Raw genomic sequence first — 15,314 nt, forward strand, 5'->3', positions numbered from 1 at the left:
CAACATAACAGTAAACATTTAAGATACTTAAAAAAAAAAAAAAAAATTGGCCAGTCTCAGGAATTGGCAGTGAATCTCTGCTTGACCCAAGGATCCTGATGGAGTTAGGCTGGTCTTCCTTAGGAACAAGAAAACATCACAGATTACAGCTTCAGGAGACAAGACCTCCAGCCTACTTAATTTTTAAGACATGCATTCTGAATAAGAGAAGAATCTTATTTTTATTTTTTTATCTTTTTAAAATTTTATTTATTTGAGACACAGCGAGAGAGAGAGAGAACACAAGCAGGGGGAGTGGGAGAGGGAGGCTCAATGCGGGGCTCAATCCCAGGACCCTAGGATCATGACCTGAGCCGAAGGCAGATGCTTAATGACTGAGCCACCCAGGCACCCCAAGAATCTTATTTTTAGAGTAATTTTACACTTAATAAGGATTATATAAGTACTTTGAAAGTAGCATTTTTTTTTATTTCAACTGGAAACTACTGCAGATTAAAACTCCCCAATATTGACACTTTGGAACACTGAATTGTTTATGACAATTAAGAATATGTTGTCTTCATTAATATTTAGCACTTATATGTTTTACATTTTGTATTTGGTATTGGAAATATATGAGCCTAAACCACATTTCCATCACTCTCAATTTTTTAAATTTTCTTATTTTTTAAAGATTTATTTATTTGAGAGAGAGGGAGAGTGCAAGCAGGGGGAGGGACAGAGGGAGAGGGAGAGGGAATCTTCAAGCAGACTCCCCGCTGAGTGTGGCGCCTGACGTGGGGCTTGATCTCACGACCCTGAGATCATGACCTGAACCGAAGGCAGACGCTTAACAACTGAGCCACCCAGGTGCCCCAATAAATAAATCTTTAAAAAAAATTTTTTTTAAGTCAGACACTTAACTGACTGAGCCATCCAGGTGCCCCTAATTTTCCTATTTTTTAATTGATCTAACTTATAATTCTTTATCATAGGTATACAGTTCTGCTTCAGGTTTTAAAGTAAAATAGCGTAAACCCAAGTTTGTGGCATATGTGTGCTTCTATCCTACTAGTTTTAAGTTCTTGGGGGGGGACTCTCAAAACCTTAAAACAAATTTCCTCTATTGTCTAGCACCTTTTACTGTCATGTAAATTTGTTAGAACTTCATACTGAAAACAATATTTGAATTTCATGGGGCGCCTGGGAGGCTCAGTTGGTTAAGCATCCAACTCTTGGTTTTGGCTCAGGTGGTGATCTCAGGGTCATGGGATCAAGCCCTGTGTCGTTGGGCTCCACGCTCATCAGGGAGTCTGCTGGAGATTATCTCCTTCTGCTCCTCCCTCTGCTCATGCTCTCTCTCTCTAAAATAAAGTCTTTTTTATGAAAATTTGAATTTCACATAGCAGCAAAAATAAGAGTAAGCATAGATCTTGATCAGAAAGAATTCAGGTTCGGGGCGCCTGGGTGGCTCAGATGGTTAAGCGTCTGCCTTCAGTTCAGGTCATGATCCCAGGGTCCTGGGATCGAGCTCCGCGTCGGGCTCCCTGCTCAGCGGGGAGCCTACTTTTCCCCCTCCCTCTGCTTCTCCCCTTGCTCATGTTCTCTCTCTCTCTCTCTCTGTGTGTATCTCTGTGTCTCGAACGAATAAATAAAAAATCTTAAAAAAAAAAAAGAAAGAATTCAGGTTTTAGTGAGGTCACTATCAGCATTAGATGAACGAAGCCATCAGATGGGTCCTGGACCCTGATCACCTTCAGATTTGATGGGCATCCAGGTCATACAAGGCCCTTGCTTGGAGGTCAGTTTGAGGCATTAAAAAATGAGTTCCAGAGAAATAGTTTCTGTATCTCTTTCTTGAGCTGCTCCAAAAAGGTTCAAAAACACCTAATAACCATTATTCTTCCACTAATCTCTCTCTCTCACTGGGGGTTGCAATTCCCAGTGGCCCAAAAAGTCGAATCCTCTTATCAGTTGGACTACATTTTTCTTATGATTCTCAACTGGCCAAGGCCAGTTTGATTCACGTCCTGAGCTTTGGACACAACCCTGTGAATGTGGCTTTGTTTGCCTCTGAGTCGGCAGTGAACCCAGTTTCCACCAACAGGGCTGTACAGCTCAGTCCTGCTCCACTCCCAGCGTGGATCCCCACCTTGGTCCCAGGCCTCCCAAACAGACCCGTGGGGCACAGGTTTGCCCCCTCAGCGCCTGCCATGAGTGTTGAACCCCACTTCCTCATTGGTAACAGGTTCTGAGTGACATTAGCAAAATTCCAACTCTCAGTGAGGGCATCAGTCTGAAGGCAATGCTTTCCATCTTCTCTCTCCCACAGGGTCCAGTAGCATCAACTGCATCAGCATTGTCTGTCCTCTCCCCGGGGCCTGGCCTTCTTCCACCCCCTCCTCCTCCCCCTCCCCCCGGGCCACCTCCACTCTTTGAGAATGAAGGCAAAAGAGAGGAGTCCTCCCCTTCACGCTCTGCTCTATTTGCCCAACTTAACCAAGGAGAAGGAATTACGAAAGGTGAGAAAACTGGACCTTGATGCTGTCTCCCTCTGGCTCCAGGCACACAGATACCCCAGAGTCCACAGTGTGTCATTCCATCCCCATCCCCAACACACGGGGAGCTGCTGTTGGGAAAGCAGAAGCCACAATGTTATTCATCTCGAGGCGGATGGGCTCAGTGGGCTGTTGCGTGGACCAGCAAGAAGAACTCAGAGACTCTGGGTTCTAAGTGGACCACTGCATTGCATCACCACTCCAGCACCATCTACAACCAAGGCATTCAGATTGAGTGAAATAAAATGACAAACAATTGTACCTCTGTCCTCAAGCAGTATACAGGCTTGCCAAATAATTATATCACTGAAGTACTTTTGTCCTCACCAAGAACAGTTTTTTTCTTTAAATCATGCAACATTTAAAATATATCAGGATGTACATGCGTTCTAAACAATAAGGTTGATGAAAATGCATTTGTGCTTTAGACAGGTAATAGGAGTTATTGTATAGTTGTCCTTGCGCACTGGCCTAGGAGCTAAGAGCCCCAAATTCTAAATTTTTCTCTGGCTCCAACTGGCTGGGCTGTTCCCTTATCTGCTAAGTAAGGGAATGGATTCATAACCCTAAAGTCGATTCCATACTCTGACATATACTTGCTGGGATGCCATGTCCTTGTAAGCTATGCCTGGGGAATGATTTAGCCAGGAGAAAAGAAGTAAATCATGTGATCCTTTTTGGCCAGGTGCTTTGCTTTTTGCAGAATTTTTATCCATCATCTTATCTCCTTAAAGAAGAATTTCCTCCCGCTTAAAAAATGTTTACAGTGCTTCTAATTAACACTAAATTTATAAGGTTTCAGACTCTGCCTATTATTAACCTTAAGAGATTAATTATCAAAATTTCTTGTGCTGTTTACATCACATTGATCTAAGAAGTTAGGGACATTTCCCTTTGCATAAAATACAAAGACACGTGGCTGTGTGTTGCCTTCCCAGGGCTCCGGCACGTCACAGATGACCAGAAAACATACAAGAGTCCCAGCCTGCGGGCTCAAGGAGGACAAACTCCATCTCCTACCAAAAGCTGCACTCCAGGCCCCAAGGCCCCCCAGGCCCATCCTCCTCAGAAGCATGCTCCTGTGTTCGAGTTGGAAGGAAAGAAATGGAGAATAGTGAGTGAAGCCCTTTAATCTTTATTCCCGACACACTCCAGTGAAAGGCCGTTGCTAAACCGTTGACTAAGGTCGAAGGGTTACTAAGGCTAAACCTTTTACCTAGGTCTCCTGGGTTTCTGAGTGAAGTGACAAAGGCACAAGCCACTGGCTAGAGTAGAAGCCAGGGCATTTCTGAATGCTTCCATCAACTTTTTGTTGTTGTTGTTTTTCACTTATTGCTCATGCATCATTTTCCTCAGCGTTTTAAAATTATTTTTTTTTAATTGTGGTACAATCACAGCACATAATAACATTTGCCACCTTCACATCTAAGTGTATGTAATGACCTGTGGACATGAAGTGCATTCACACTGCTGTGTGGCCATCAGCCCATCCATCCAGAGAACTTTTCCATCTTGTAAAACTGGAACCCTGTGCCCCTCAGATAACCTCTCCCCGTTCCCCCCCCACCTCAGCTCCAGCATCTACCTTTCTACTTGCTGTCTCTACTTGACCACTCTCTCCATAAACTTTTAATCTGTGCCCCGTTCTGGTTGTAGGATGTTCTCTCACACTGACAGAGGCACTAACGTAACCTGCCACACCACCCAGCACTTGCAGCCTTTGTGTGAACAAGACAAACACCCTTCAAATGTGCATGAAAGCTGGTGCCTCCTGCCAGTCCAGAGCTTCCCCAAAGGTGGCGGACCGAAGTCCCCGGAAAGGTTGTCTTGGGCTGACAGTACACGTGGACTTAAACCACCGTTGTCACCAGCCTATTTGCCCAACTCGTATTTGATGCCGCAGCGTTAAGTCCAGATCCAGCAGACAGACTTAATTAACGGAAAGCTCCCATATGCACCCACCAGCCTGGGTGCCTGATATTTGACTGTTTGCAAATGGACCCTGACCCCCTTCCAGGCAGTGGCTCCATCCAGTTCCATCATTTCAATAATAGAGGAAGACCTGGGGTTTGGTCTGTAAAAAAAGGTGGTTTGGAAAGAACATATTGAAAAGCTGTATTGAACGTTGAACCCCGTCGTAATTTCAGCCTGCGATGGACTCCACCCACCTGTACATCCTGAGATTCAGTATTTGCATGTGTTTTAATTTTAGGAGTACCAAGAGGACAGGAATGACCTGGTGATTTCAGAGACGGAACTGAAACAAGTGGCTTACATTTTCAAATGCAACAAGTCCACTCTACGGATGAAAGGAAAAATCAATTCCATTACAATCGGTACGGCAGAACTGGGGCCCTGTGGTTACTATGACCAGTTGCTTTGCATAAACATGCTATGTGTGTTTAATGGAGCTTTGCTTTGTTTTGTTTTTCCTAGACAACTGTAAGAAGTTTGGCCTCGTGTTTGACAACGTGGTAGGCATTGTGGAAGTGATCAATTCCAAGGATATTCAAATGCAAGTAAGGGGCCTTTTCTTTTTCTTTGTTTCTTTCTTTCTTTCCTTCTTTCTTCCTAAAGATTTTATTTATTTACTTGCAAGCGAGTTGGGGGAGGGGCAGGGAGCGAGAATCTTAAGCAGACTCTCTGCTAAGCATGAGCCCAACGCGGGGCTTTCTCATGACCCTGAGATCACAACCTGAGCCGAAACCAAGAGTCAGACACTCAACCGACTGAGCCACCCAGGCACCCCCATATAAGTGGCCTTTTCAGCCATGCCCTCTGCCCACTTTGCAGCTTTTCTCGGACCACCCAGCTGCCTGCACGGGGCCGGCCATGTTCACCTGGAGAACTGCTCTTCCCTTTCCTTCAGACACAGCTCTGTCATCACTCCTCTCTTGGATGGTGTTAATTCTTCCTTTTCAATCTCTTATAACACATCCTATCTGGCACTGCAATCGCCGTTTACCATGCGTGTTTCAGGGGCACATAATTAGTCTTTACAGCCCCAGAAACTGGCACAGCACCTACACGCAGTCGGTCTCCAATAAATGTTTGGTGAGGTGGTGATTGGGAGGCATCAACTAATGAATGAACACAGATACTAAGAGATTCTCCCAACCTAACAGCACCATCCCGAAGAAAATTTTCTTTGTTCAGGGAGCATTGGTTCTGAGTAAGGAGGAGGAAGAGTTTCTGAAGTCAGTGAGATAATCAGACCAACAACCTGGAAAGTAGGATTGGAATTGAATTTGCAAACTAGGAAAAAACATGCACTCTTTTAGTTAATTTTGATTTAACCCAATTGGATTTTACAATATGCCAAAAGCTAAAGGACCTCCTGCCTTTGGCCAGTTACAACTTCCACCTTTGATTACACTCTCTTCATATTGTTGTTTTGTTGTTGTTGTTGTTGTTTTAAGATTTCTTCTAAGTAATCTCTATACCCAATGTGGGACTCAAACTCACAACCCCAAGATCCAGAGTCACATGCTCTACCCACTGAGTCAGCCAGGCACTCCTCTCTTCATATTTTTAATTAACCCCTTATGATCCCATGTTTCCTGATAATGTTTAACATTGGATTCTGGTGGGGTTTTTTTTTTTAAAGATTTTATTTATTTATTTGACAGAGAGATAGCACAAGTAGGCAGAGTGGCAGGCAGAGGGAGAGGGAGAATCAGGCTTCCCGTGGAGCAGGGAGCCGGATGTGGGGGCTCGATCCCAGGACCCTGGGATCATGACCTGAGCCGAAGGCAGCTGCTTAACCGACTGAGTCACCCAGGCACCCCTGGATTCTGGTTTTATAGATCTTTCTCTCCTGTTTTACTGGGCTTTTTCCTGCCGTCACTTTTAATTAGAGTACATCCAAATGGACATTTTACATTTCACTCACTGCTATTTAAGACATTGGTTTTGTGTGTGTCCGGTTAACATGAAGAGCCCTGCACTGGGCACCCAAGCCCTGGGCACGAGCCCCGGCTCGGTCCTCAACCACTGCACACACTTGGGCGGTTGGCTTCACCTCTGACTCTGAGGTCCCTGCCCTGAAACCAAGGTTAGCTGGGGGGATTCTAAGTCCTCCACAGTCCAGATTCCAAATATTCTTGCCACATAGGCTCTGTGGGTACGTGTATCTCTTCCACGTTCCAGTTTCGTATTTTCTCTGCAGTGCATCTGTGTAAATCCCTTTCCCCTGAACCATTCTGCCACTGCTTCACAAATTCCATTCCTGGATAGAGAACCACATTAAGAGAGAGCAGCCAAGCAACTCCTCCCAGGCAGTTACTATATTGTTGTCTTCACCATGTAAACGGGAAACACGACCAGCCTCGGATCTTACTTTAGGTTCTAAAATGTGAGTCATAGCATAGAGCACGCACTCGATCATTCCTTTGCCAGATGTTTACTGAACACATCTGATATGCCGGGTACTGTTCCCAGCTCTGCAAATATCAGTAAGCAAATGAGACAAAAATCCTTGCCCTCATGAAGCTTGTATTCTGTAATACCACTGCCCAATTTAGTGTTTCTGACAGCCACATTTCTCCATTTATTGAATAATGTTGCCTCTCCCAGAGTATTATGAGTGAAAATTTTAAGGAAGTCACTCATCATCAGAAGTCCAATTCCTCAAGGAGAAATATGGCTCATATAAACCTAATAATGAGGCCACAATTTCTGAAGAACTCTTTTGGTTAGTGGAAGTTCCTACTTAAAGATCCAGGCTTTCTCCCTCTTCACATTATTTTTAACCAACCCCCCCGCCCAAAGTTACAGAAATAATATACTATGACTGAGGTGAGAACACATATTTAGCCAGGTGAAAAATATCCTGGAAATAATCTAATCTAATACACCCCCTCTTAATGTTAGAGAGTTTATTCCAAGCTTCCTTTTATTCTTACAGAAATGGGATTGGGTAGCACTGATGAAACCATCTATAAGGAGTTTGCATTTTTTTAAAGATTTATTTATTTATTTGAAAGAGTGAGGGAGAGAATGAGTGCATGCAGGAGCAGGGGGAGGGGCAGAGAGAGAAGGAAGGAGAAAATCTCAAGCAGACTCCCTGCTGAGCTCGGAGCCCAATGGCTTGATCTCAAGACCCTGAGTTCATGACCTGAGCTGAAATCAAGAGCTGGATGTTTAACCGACTGAGCCCCCCAGGTGCCCCAGGAGTTAGCACTTTTCAGTGAAAATACATCATGTTCAAAATTAAAAACCAATTGAATTAAGTATAAAACATGAAGCTATAGAAAAGCAGAAGAAAACAGTTTTAAATATTCATCAAATTTCTGGAGGGAGACATAATTCTAAATTGAGAATTAATAGAAATTATCCAAAAAGATATGTCTACTTAAAAATTTTAAACTTCTGAATTCTACACAGAAATAGTTACCATGTAACCATTTTTAAAAGTGATTTAGAAAGAGGGGCACCTGGGTGGCTCAGTTGGTTAAGCGTCCAACTCTTGGTTTGGGCTCAGGTCACGATCTTCGGGTCGTGAGATTAAGCTCCGCATCGGTGTCAGGCTCCACGCTGGGTGTGGAGCCTGCTTAAGATTCTCCCTCTCCCTCCACCCCTCCCACCCCTCACTTGCACATTCTCTCTCTAAAAAAGAAATAAATAAAATAGTTTTATGTATAAAAATGACTGTAGTTATATGAATAAAAATAGGTAGATCTCAGAAGGAGCATTGAGCAACGAAGACAAATGACAGAATGGCAGGCATTAGAAAATGTGTCCCTTTATATAAAGATTGAAAACATGCAAAACAATACACACGTTAAGTATACTTGTGAGGACTTGAAACTAATACCGCACTCTATGTTAACTAACTGCGATTTAAATAAAAACTTAAAAAGAAGGAAATACACTTATGAGGGCTCCAGGTCACCCGACTCAGGGATAGTCCTGGTGTGAATGGTCAGCACAAAATTCAGAAGAGTGGTTGCATCCAGGGAGGGAGAAGAGAGTGAATGAGCTGCTGGATGGTACAGAGAGGACTTCAACTATGCTGTAAAATTATAGTCCTAAAAAAAAAACGGGCCACTAAGCCAAAATGTTAAACTCTGATAAAGCTGTTTGACATATATATGTTTACATATTTGTTGTATTTTCTGTGTTTCTATGTTTGAAATACATCCTAATTTTTTTAAGGATATGGCATGCGTTCTAAAAATAATTTGGAAGGATATACCGTGGTTATCTGTCCAAGAGGGATAGAAACTTGACAGCAGGGTTCAGAGATGAGACCTTTTATTGAATACTTTTCAAGCTTTTGGATGTTCAAACCAAGTGAATGTCATAACCTATTTAAAATATTTAATACAGGGCGCCTGGGTGGCTCAGATGGTTAGGCGTCTGCCTTCGGCTCAGGTCATGATCCCAGGGTCCTGGGATCGAGTCCCGCATCGGGCTCCCTGCTCCTTGGGAGCCTGCTTCTCCCTCTGCTTCTCTCTCTCTCTCTCTCCCTCTCTCTCTCCGTCTCTCATGAATAAATAAATAAAATCTAAAAAAAAAAATATATAAAATATTTAATACATTGTTTCAAAAGGGCCTGCACACAACAGAAATCAGTGGTTCCCCCAGGGGTGAGGACAGGTATTGGCTATAAGTGGGCACTAGGGATATCTGGGGAGTGATGGAAATATTCTAGAACTGAAGTGATAGCTGCACAGTTCTGTAAAGCTACTAAATATCATTAAATTGTGCACTCAGAACAAGTGAATTTCAGGGGCGCCTGGGTGGCTCAGTTGGTTAAGCGTCTGCCTTCGGCTCAGGTCATGATCCCAGGGGCCTGGGATGGAGCCCCTCCTCATGGTCAGGCTCCCTGCTCAGCGGGGAGTCTGCTTCCGCCTCTGCCTCTCCCCCTACCCCCTCGCCCTGCCCCCTGCTCCTATTTGCTTGCGTGCTCTCTCAAATAAATAAAATCTTTAAGGAAAAAAAGGTGAATTTTATGTTTGCAGATTTTACCTCAATTACTTAAAAAAAAAGATTGAAAGGAAAAAAGGGGCATGCACCAAAGTTCATATTATTTGGGCCAGTAATTCTGTTTTTGACAAACTACCCTCAAAAAAGAGTACGTACACATTATGAGGGAGAGAAGAGACCTAAATATAACATGGAAATTTTTTAAATTGTTATAGAGAAATAGGGGCGCCTGTCTGGCTGTCAGTGGAGTGTGCGACTCTTGATCTCGGGGTTGTGGGTTCGAGACCCACACTGGGTGTAGAGATTACTTAAAAATAAAATCTCTTAAAAAAATTTTTCTAAAAGATTTATTTATTTGACACACACAGAGAGAGAGCACAAGCAGGGGGAGCTGCAGAGGGAGAGGGAGAAGCAAGCTCCCCACTGAGCAGGGAGCCCAGGACCCTGGGATCATGACCTGAGCCAAGAAGGCAGACAGTTAACTGACTGAGCCACCCAGGCGCCCCTAAAAAAACTTTTAGAGAAACAAATTTATGAAAAACCTAACTAATCCAGAAATGTATTAAATGCTAGAGCACTGGCTTGGGCAAGGTCACACATCACCTGTCACTCAGTAGAGGAGATACTCTTTGGCCCAGTTCTCTTGATAAGAAACCATCTCTGTTCTCAACGCAGTCCCAGACCACCAGGGGAAAAGAGCGTGTAGACAATCGAGCCTAATGTAGCGTTGACCAAAACGCTGTGGAAAAGGACCCATTCTTAACACATCAGGGTAATGTTTTAAGGTCTACTGTTGTTTATTCAGACTTTCAGATATGTGGGGTATTGAAGCGTTTTTAATATAACAGCAATATATAAATATAAGTAAACTATTAGCGTCATGCGCTTGCCTCATGTGTGCCCATTCTGCCTCACAAACAAATCACCAAGGATCCACTGACAGTTTACCCTTTCTCCTGTCTTGCCTCACTCCCTGTACCGTGCTCGGCAGCACGTAGATGTTCTTCATCACTCTAAGATAAACAAATCTAGAAATTACCAAAACATTACTGCTGACACATTCTTGAAATATAGATATATGTATTATTACTATTGTAGGGTATTTATGGCAAAGCCCTGTGCTTACCTGACCTTGAACTACTTATGTTTTGTTTTTTTTTTTTTTGGCACTGGGGCTCATTTCTAACTCAGTGTCCAGTTTCTATGGAGAGAGGAGAAAACAGAGAAGTGTAGTGACCTGGCTAGACTCCCCCTAAGGAATTCTTTACATCGTCTGCACCATCAAAGGGAGTTGCCCCTTGGGTTTGCAATCCAACCTTTTCTTCAGGGTGAAAGAGGAGATGTCTTTATCACTTCAATTACCATCACAAGAATGAAAATCATACAGTTGTAATATGGTCATTGGGGGAACAGTCTGCCCCTATAGAGATTTGGGGGCTAGGGGGAATGTCTGAAACCTGTTAAAAGAGAAATTTGAAACTGAGCAGAATTTTTATAGCACTTAGATATTTGTAAACAATATAAAGAATCACCTCCTCTTGTGTATGGTCCTATTCATGCAGTGAGTAGCCTGAACCAAGTCCCCACTCTTGGCTCCTGGAATTAATACATTTCAAAATACCTAGACACTCATTGTCTTACTCAAGCTTCCCATTCAGCCAGTGAGATTGTTATCTAGCAAAAGATATATGTGAAAAGAATTGTAGTGTTTCTTATTTAGGTGCAAGAAAAAAATCTACTCAATTACAGAATAATGTATTTACTCTGAAATGACAATATTAGCATTTGTTTTAACCCAAGATTCACAGACTTGTCAGAACTAAAGTTTTAAGCAAATAAAAGCAAATGCGTCTTGTTACTTTTATCCGTGAAATCAAATCTATGTTTCAAATCCACTAGAGGGTTGTGAGACTTTTTCTGAACACTTAGCTGCTGTTTTCACATTAATCCCTTTATTTGGTCTCAGGAAAAGAGACCCTGAGGCTTGAGAATCCCTTTGTGTGGTCCTTTCATTCTGTCCCCAAATGACACCCACCGGTTCAGCCTGCAGACGTTGCTGCTAACCAGCCTGACCCAGCTCTTCCTAAAGCTTGGGGAAGCCCATGGATGGTGCTTTATTCGAGGACATCGTCATTTTTATTTATGTGGGTGCCAGGCTGTACTTTTGTCTATTTCAGGTAATGGGGAAAGTGCCAACAATTTCCATTAATAAGACAGAAGGCTGTCACATATACCTCAGTGAAGATGCGCTGGACTGTGAGATTGTGAGTGCCAAATCATCTGAAATGAATGTCCTTATTCCTCAGGATGGTGATTATGTAAGTACCTTTTAAAAGCTGGTAAAGAATTTTTCTTGAGCCTGCCTTCGTAACATTCGACGAGACTGATTCATTAACTCCCGACCTAGGAGCTTCGTTTGCGGAATTCACAGGCAGGAGAGGAATTCAGAGAGTTGCCTTGCACCTTGCTCCTCCTCTATTGGTTTCTTGGCTGTGCGCATTCCTCGAAGGGTGATTCTCTGGGCCGTTTACTAATAATTTACCTTCAGGGGCTAGCTTTTATCAAACAGTGCCTCACGCATCTGAGTTCATGGTATTTAGGGCTAAATATTGTCCTTTGCTATAGTGGAGGCAAACAGAAAGGAGGAAGAAATGCTTTGGGGGGAAAAGTGGGAGGCAGTGGGGGTGATGCTAAGTGGACCTGTTTCTGTAGGTATACTTCCGTCAGGGGTTCTCAATGGACCTGTTTCTGTAGGTATACTTCCGTCAGGGGTTCTCAAACTCAGCAGGAGGATCAGCCCAGAAGCTCCAGGAAAATGCCAGCTCCCAGAGTCTGCACCTGGAGGTTGGATTCGGGAGGCTTTGGGCGGGGTCCGGGAAATCTGTATTTTAATAGGCATCTCGGGTGATGCCGATGCTGTCAGCTCATCCAGCCCTTCCGAGACACCCAAAGTGATTCGGCCACCATTTGTTTTCTATGCCTCCTCTCCCCCAACAAAGCAGCTTTTTTTTTTTTTTAAGATTTTATTTATTTGACACAGACAGCAGGAGAGGGAACACAAGCAGGGGGAGTGGCAGAGGGAGAAGCAGGCTTCCCGCTGAGCAGGGAGCCCGATGCGGGGCTCTATCCCAGGACCCTGGGATCGTGACCTGAGCCGAAGGCAGACGCATAACGGCTGAGCCACTCAGGCATCCCAACAAAGCAGCTTCTAAGAGAAGCATGCAGGTATCCTCACATGTTGCAAAGGAAGTCCAAATGAATACATTTTCTGCATCGCGCGCTGTGGCGGACTTGCAGCTGTGGTGGACTTGCAGCTGTGGCTCTTTGGAAGCAACTTGCTGCTTCCTACTCGTTGTCGCTTCTTGGAAGTACAGATAAATCCAGAGATGATTCCCTCTGATTCTAACTGTGCAAGGGGGCAGTGAACCAGGGAAGGATGGGAGAAGTAACCTCGAAGGCGCCCCATCAGCCTGTGGGCCAGTCACCAGCCCCGTCCTCAGGCAGACAGCAACCGTGCTTGAATGTTCTCTCGCCTGTCAGTAAATTCTTCAGCACCGCCCAGCCACGTGCTACAGAACGTAGCCTAGAATCCTTCATGTAAGGCTGAAAAACAAAAGTCTGCCAGCACCGGACTGCTAGCTTTTTGGCTAGCTAACCCCGAGCTTGAGAAGAGCCCTCTCGCGTTCTCTACCTAAAGCAAATGAGGAGCTAAAGCTGATACAGAACAGCTTCCAGCCGGAGAGCCAAAAATGAGGGGGGTCCCTGGCCTTTGCAACTGGTCCAGCAGAAGGCTCAGCTGCAGGGGAGCTGGATCAGCTGAGAAAAGCAGTGGGTCTGGATCAGCGTTCCAGACTAATTCAGCTAGCATCCCTGGGCGTGGTCCCAGGCATCTGTACTTGTCAAAGCTTCTCAGGTGATTCCACTGTGGAGCCAAGCTTGAGATCCACTGACCGAAGGCGTGAGTATAGGTCAGAACCTGAGATTTTGTGCTGAAGAAGGAGCCTTCCCCCTATTGACAGGTTATCTTGTGCCCTCATTCCATGGTCCTCTTAGTACATTTTCTAGTGAGAGGTAGTAGGGAGCAGGCAAAGGTCCCACCAAGGACACTGTAATCTGGGAATGGATGGTGGGGATGATTCATCCTGAAGGAAGTCCGTTACCCAGAGAAGAATGTCATCATATGACTATCACTTTACTCCCCCCAAAAAGGATGTGGAACAGCTATGTAGAGTACGGTTAACTGTCAAAGACATACCTTCACTCTGGAGCATTCTCTACCTGGCCTGGTACTTGAGAGCAAGCACCAAGCCTTGTTTACTTCCAGAAGAGGCAGGTGGATCCCACATCTAAGAAGATATGTACTCGTGTGTGGGGTCCACTGAAAGATGGTATCTCATTGATGGAGGAGCGGAGGCACCGGCTTATCAGACACGTGGCGTTCCAGCCGTGCTGTGTGCACACAATGTCCCGGGAGGGCACAGAAGCCAGGGCCAAAGCGGACTGCCTCTCCCCTTCCTTGTCAAGCCTTTTCTGAAATGACTGCAGAATCACTTTCTGGGGAAAAGGAGAGATTCCAAACTACTTTTATTTTGGCTCCATCCCCCTGCCCTCCCCCCCCCACCGACAACCCCCTCCCTCTCTCTCCCTATATGGTGCACGCGTGTGTATTTCACAATGGGAGGAGTAGGTGACAGGATGCAAGTTAACACATTGATATATGACCCAAAGCACATCTTCGTAGCTCATTGAAGAGTATACAGAGAACGCCGGGGATAAAGCCTTTCTACTCGGTGTGACTAGGGATCCGCAACCTCAGTGTCTCCTCGGAACTTGTTGGAAATGCAGATCGTCATTCTCTTCCCCAGATCTACGGAATCAGAACCTGCATTTTAACAGGCTCCCCGGGTGATCCTGTGCAGGTTTGCGTGTGGCGGAGAGTGGGTAGAGAGGCTGTCTGGCTTGAAGTCTGGCTGCCCTGCTTACAGCAATACCATCTTCAGCCATCTGTTCAACCTCTCAGACCTGCGTCCTGTAGATGGCATCTCAAGAACACCCAGCTCCTAGGGCTGTAGACTAACGTAGTCCACATATATCTAGTACTTAGAAGACTGCCTGGTTCTTAGCAGGTTCTAGTTTTAATGATGATGCTAGCAGATAGTTACAGAACCTACGCACAATCATGCAAGTCCCCACAGGACCCAGAAGACCTCTCCACAACACAGGTTTGGGTTCCATAAAATGTCTTTCTCTACCATGACACTGATCAGCCTTCCGTCTGTTTAAGTAACTCTTCTTCTGCATTTTTCCAGAGAGAATTTCCTGTTCCAGAACAGTTCAAGACAGCCTGGGATGGATCCAAGTTGGTCACTGAACCTGCAGAAATTATGGGCTAACCTCCAGAGAGACCAAACCCCCTGACCTGAATCCATCAAAAAAAAAAAAAAAAAAGCAGCATTAAACACCTAGAAGTGGCAGTAACACGTACGGCTTTAGTTTTGACCTCCAACAATTCTGTGTTCTAGAAACAGCATCATTTCTGGCATGCCTTCGTGGGCATTTTGAAGTATTTAACATGTCTTCATGATTTGCCTTTGTGTGTGATTTGAGTTCCACATGATGACTTGTGAGCATTACACATTTAAAGGGGGGTAAAAATAGTATTCTGTCCTCCTAATATCATTAACATGGTAGCTGATAGGTAAAAATACTGCATGATTCAATTTGACACTTATGTTTAATTGCTAGTTGGAAAATAAAACCTCTGAGAATCTAAGATGTACATTTTTACCTTTAGGCAATTTCTATGTGATGTAGTAGTAGTTATGCTCTGAAAAATCTAACATTTTT

At 44.4% G+C, this 15,314-nt stretch overlaps 1 protein-coding gene across 3 annotated transcripts in view; it reads left to right on the top strand.

The window, feature by feature from the left end:
• Positions 1 to 14,915, top strand: part of CAP2 (cyclase associated actin cytoskeleton regulatory protein 2) — a 134,284-nt gene extending 119,369 nt beyond the window's left edge. For all 3 annotated transcript variants that reach the window (XM_073877608.1, XM_025891109.2, XM_025891108.2), the window contains exons 8-13: positions 2,312 to 2,501; positions 3,476 to 3,651; positions 4,750 to 4,873; positions 4,974 to 5,056; positions 11,645 to 11,785; positions 14,777 to 14,915. In XM_073877608.1, coding sequence (XP_073733709.1) covers positions 2,312 to 2,501; positions 3,476 to 3,651; positions 4,750 to 4,873; positions 4,974 to 5,056; positions 11,645 to 11,785; positions 14,777 to 14,860 — 798 coding nt within the window. In that variant the 3' untranslated portion in view covers positions 14,861 to 14,915. The remainder of the gene's footprint in view (positions 1 to 2,311; positions 2,502 to 3,475; positions 3,652 to 4,749; positions 4,874 to 4,973; positions 5,057 to 11,644; positions 11,786 to 14,776) is intronic.
• The last annotated feature ends 399 nt before the right edge of the window (positions 14,916 to 15,314 follow it).

This window comes from Callorhinus ursinus, unplaced genomic scaffold (genome assembly GCF_003265705.2).
Source record: "Callorhinus ursinus isolate GAN/ISIS: 27379988/994484 unplaced genomic scaffold, GSC_fseal_2.0 scaffold26, whole genome shotgun sequence".
Classification (NCBI taxonomy): Eukaryota; Metazoa; Chordata; class Mammalia; order Carnivora; family Otariidae; genus Callorhinus; species Callorhinus ursinus.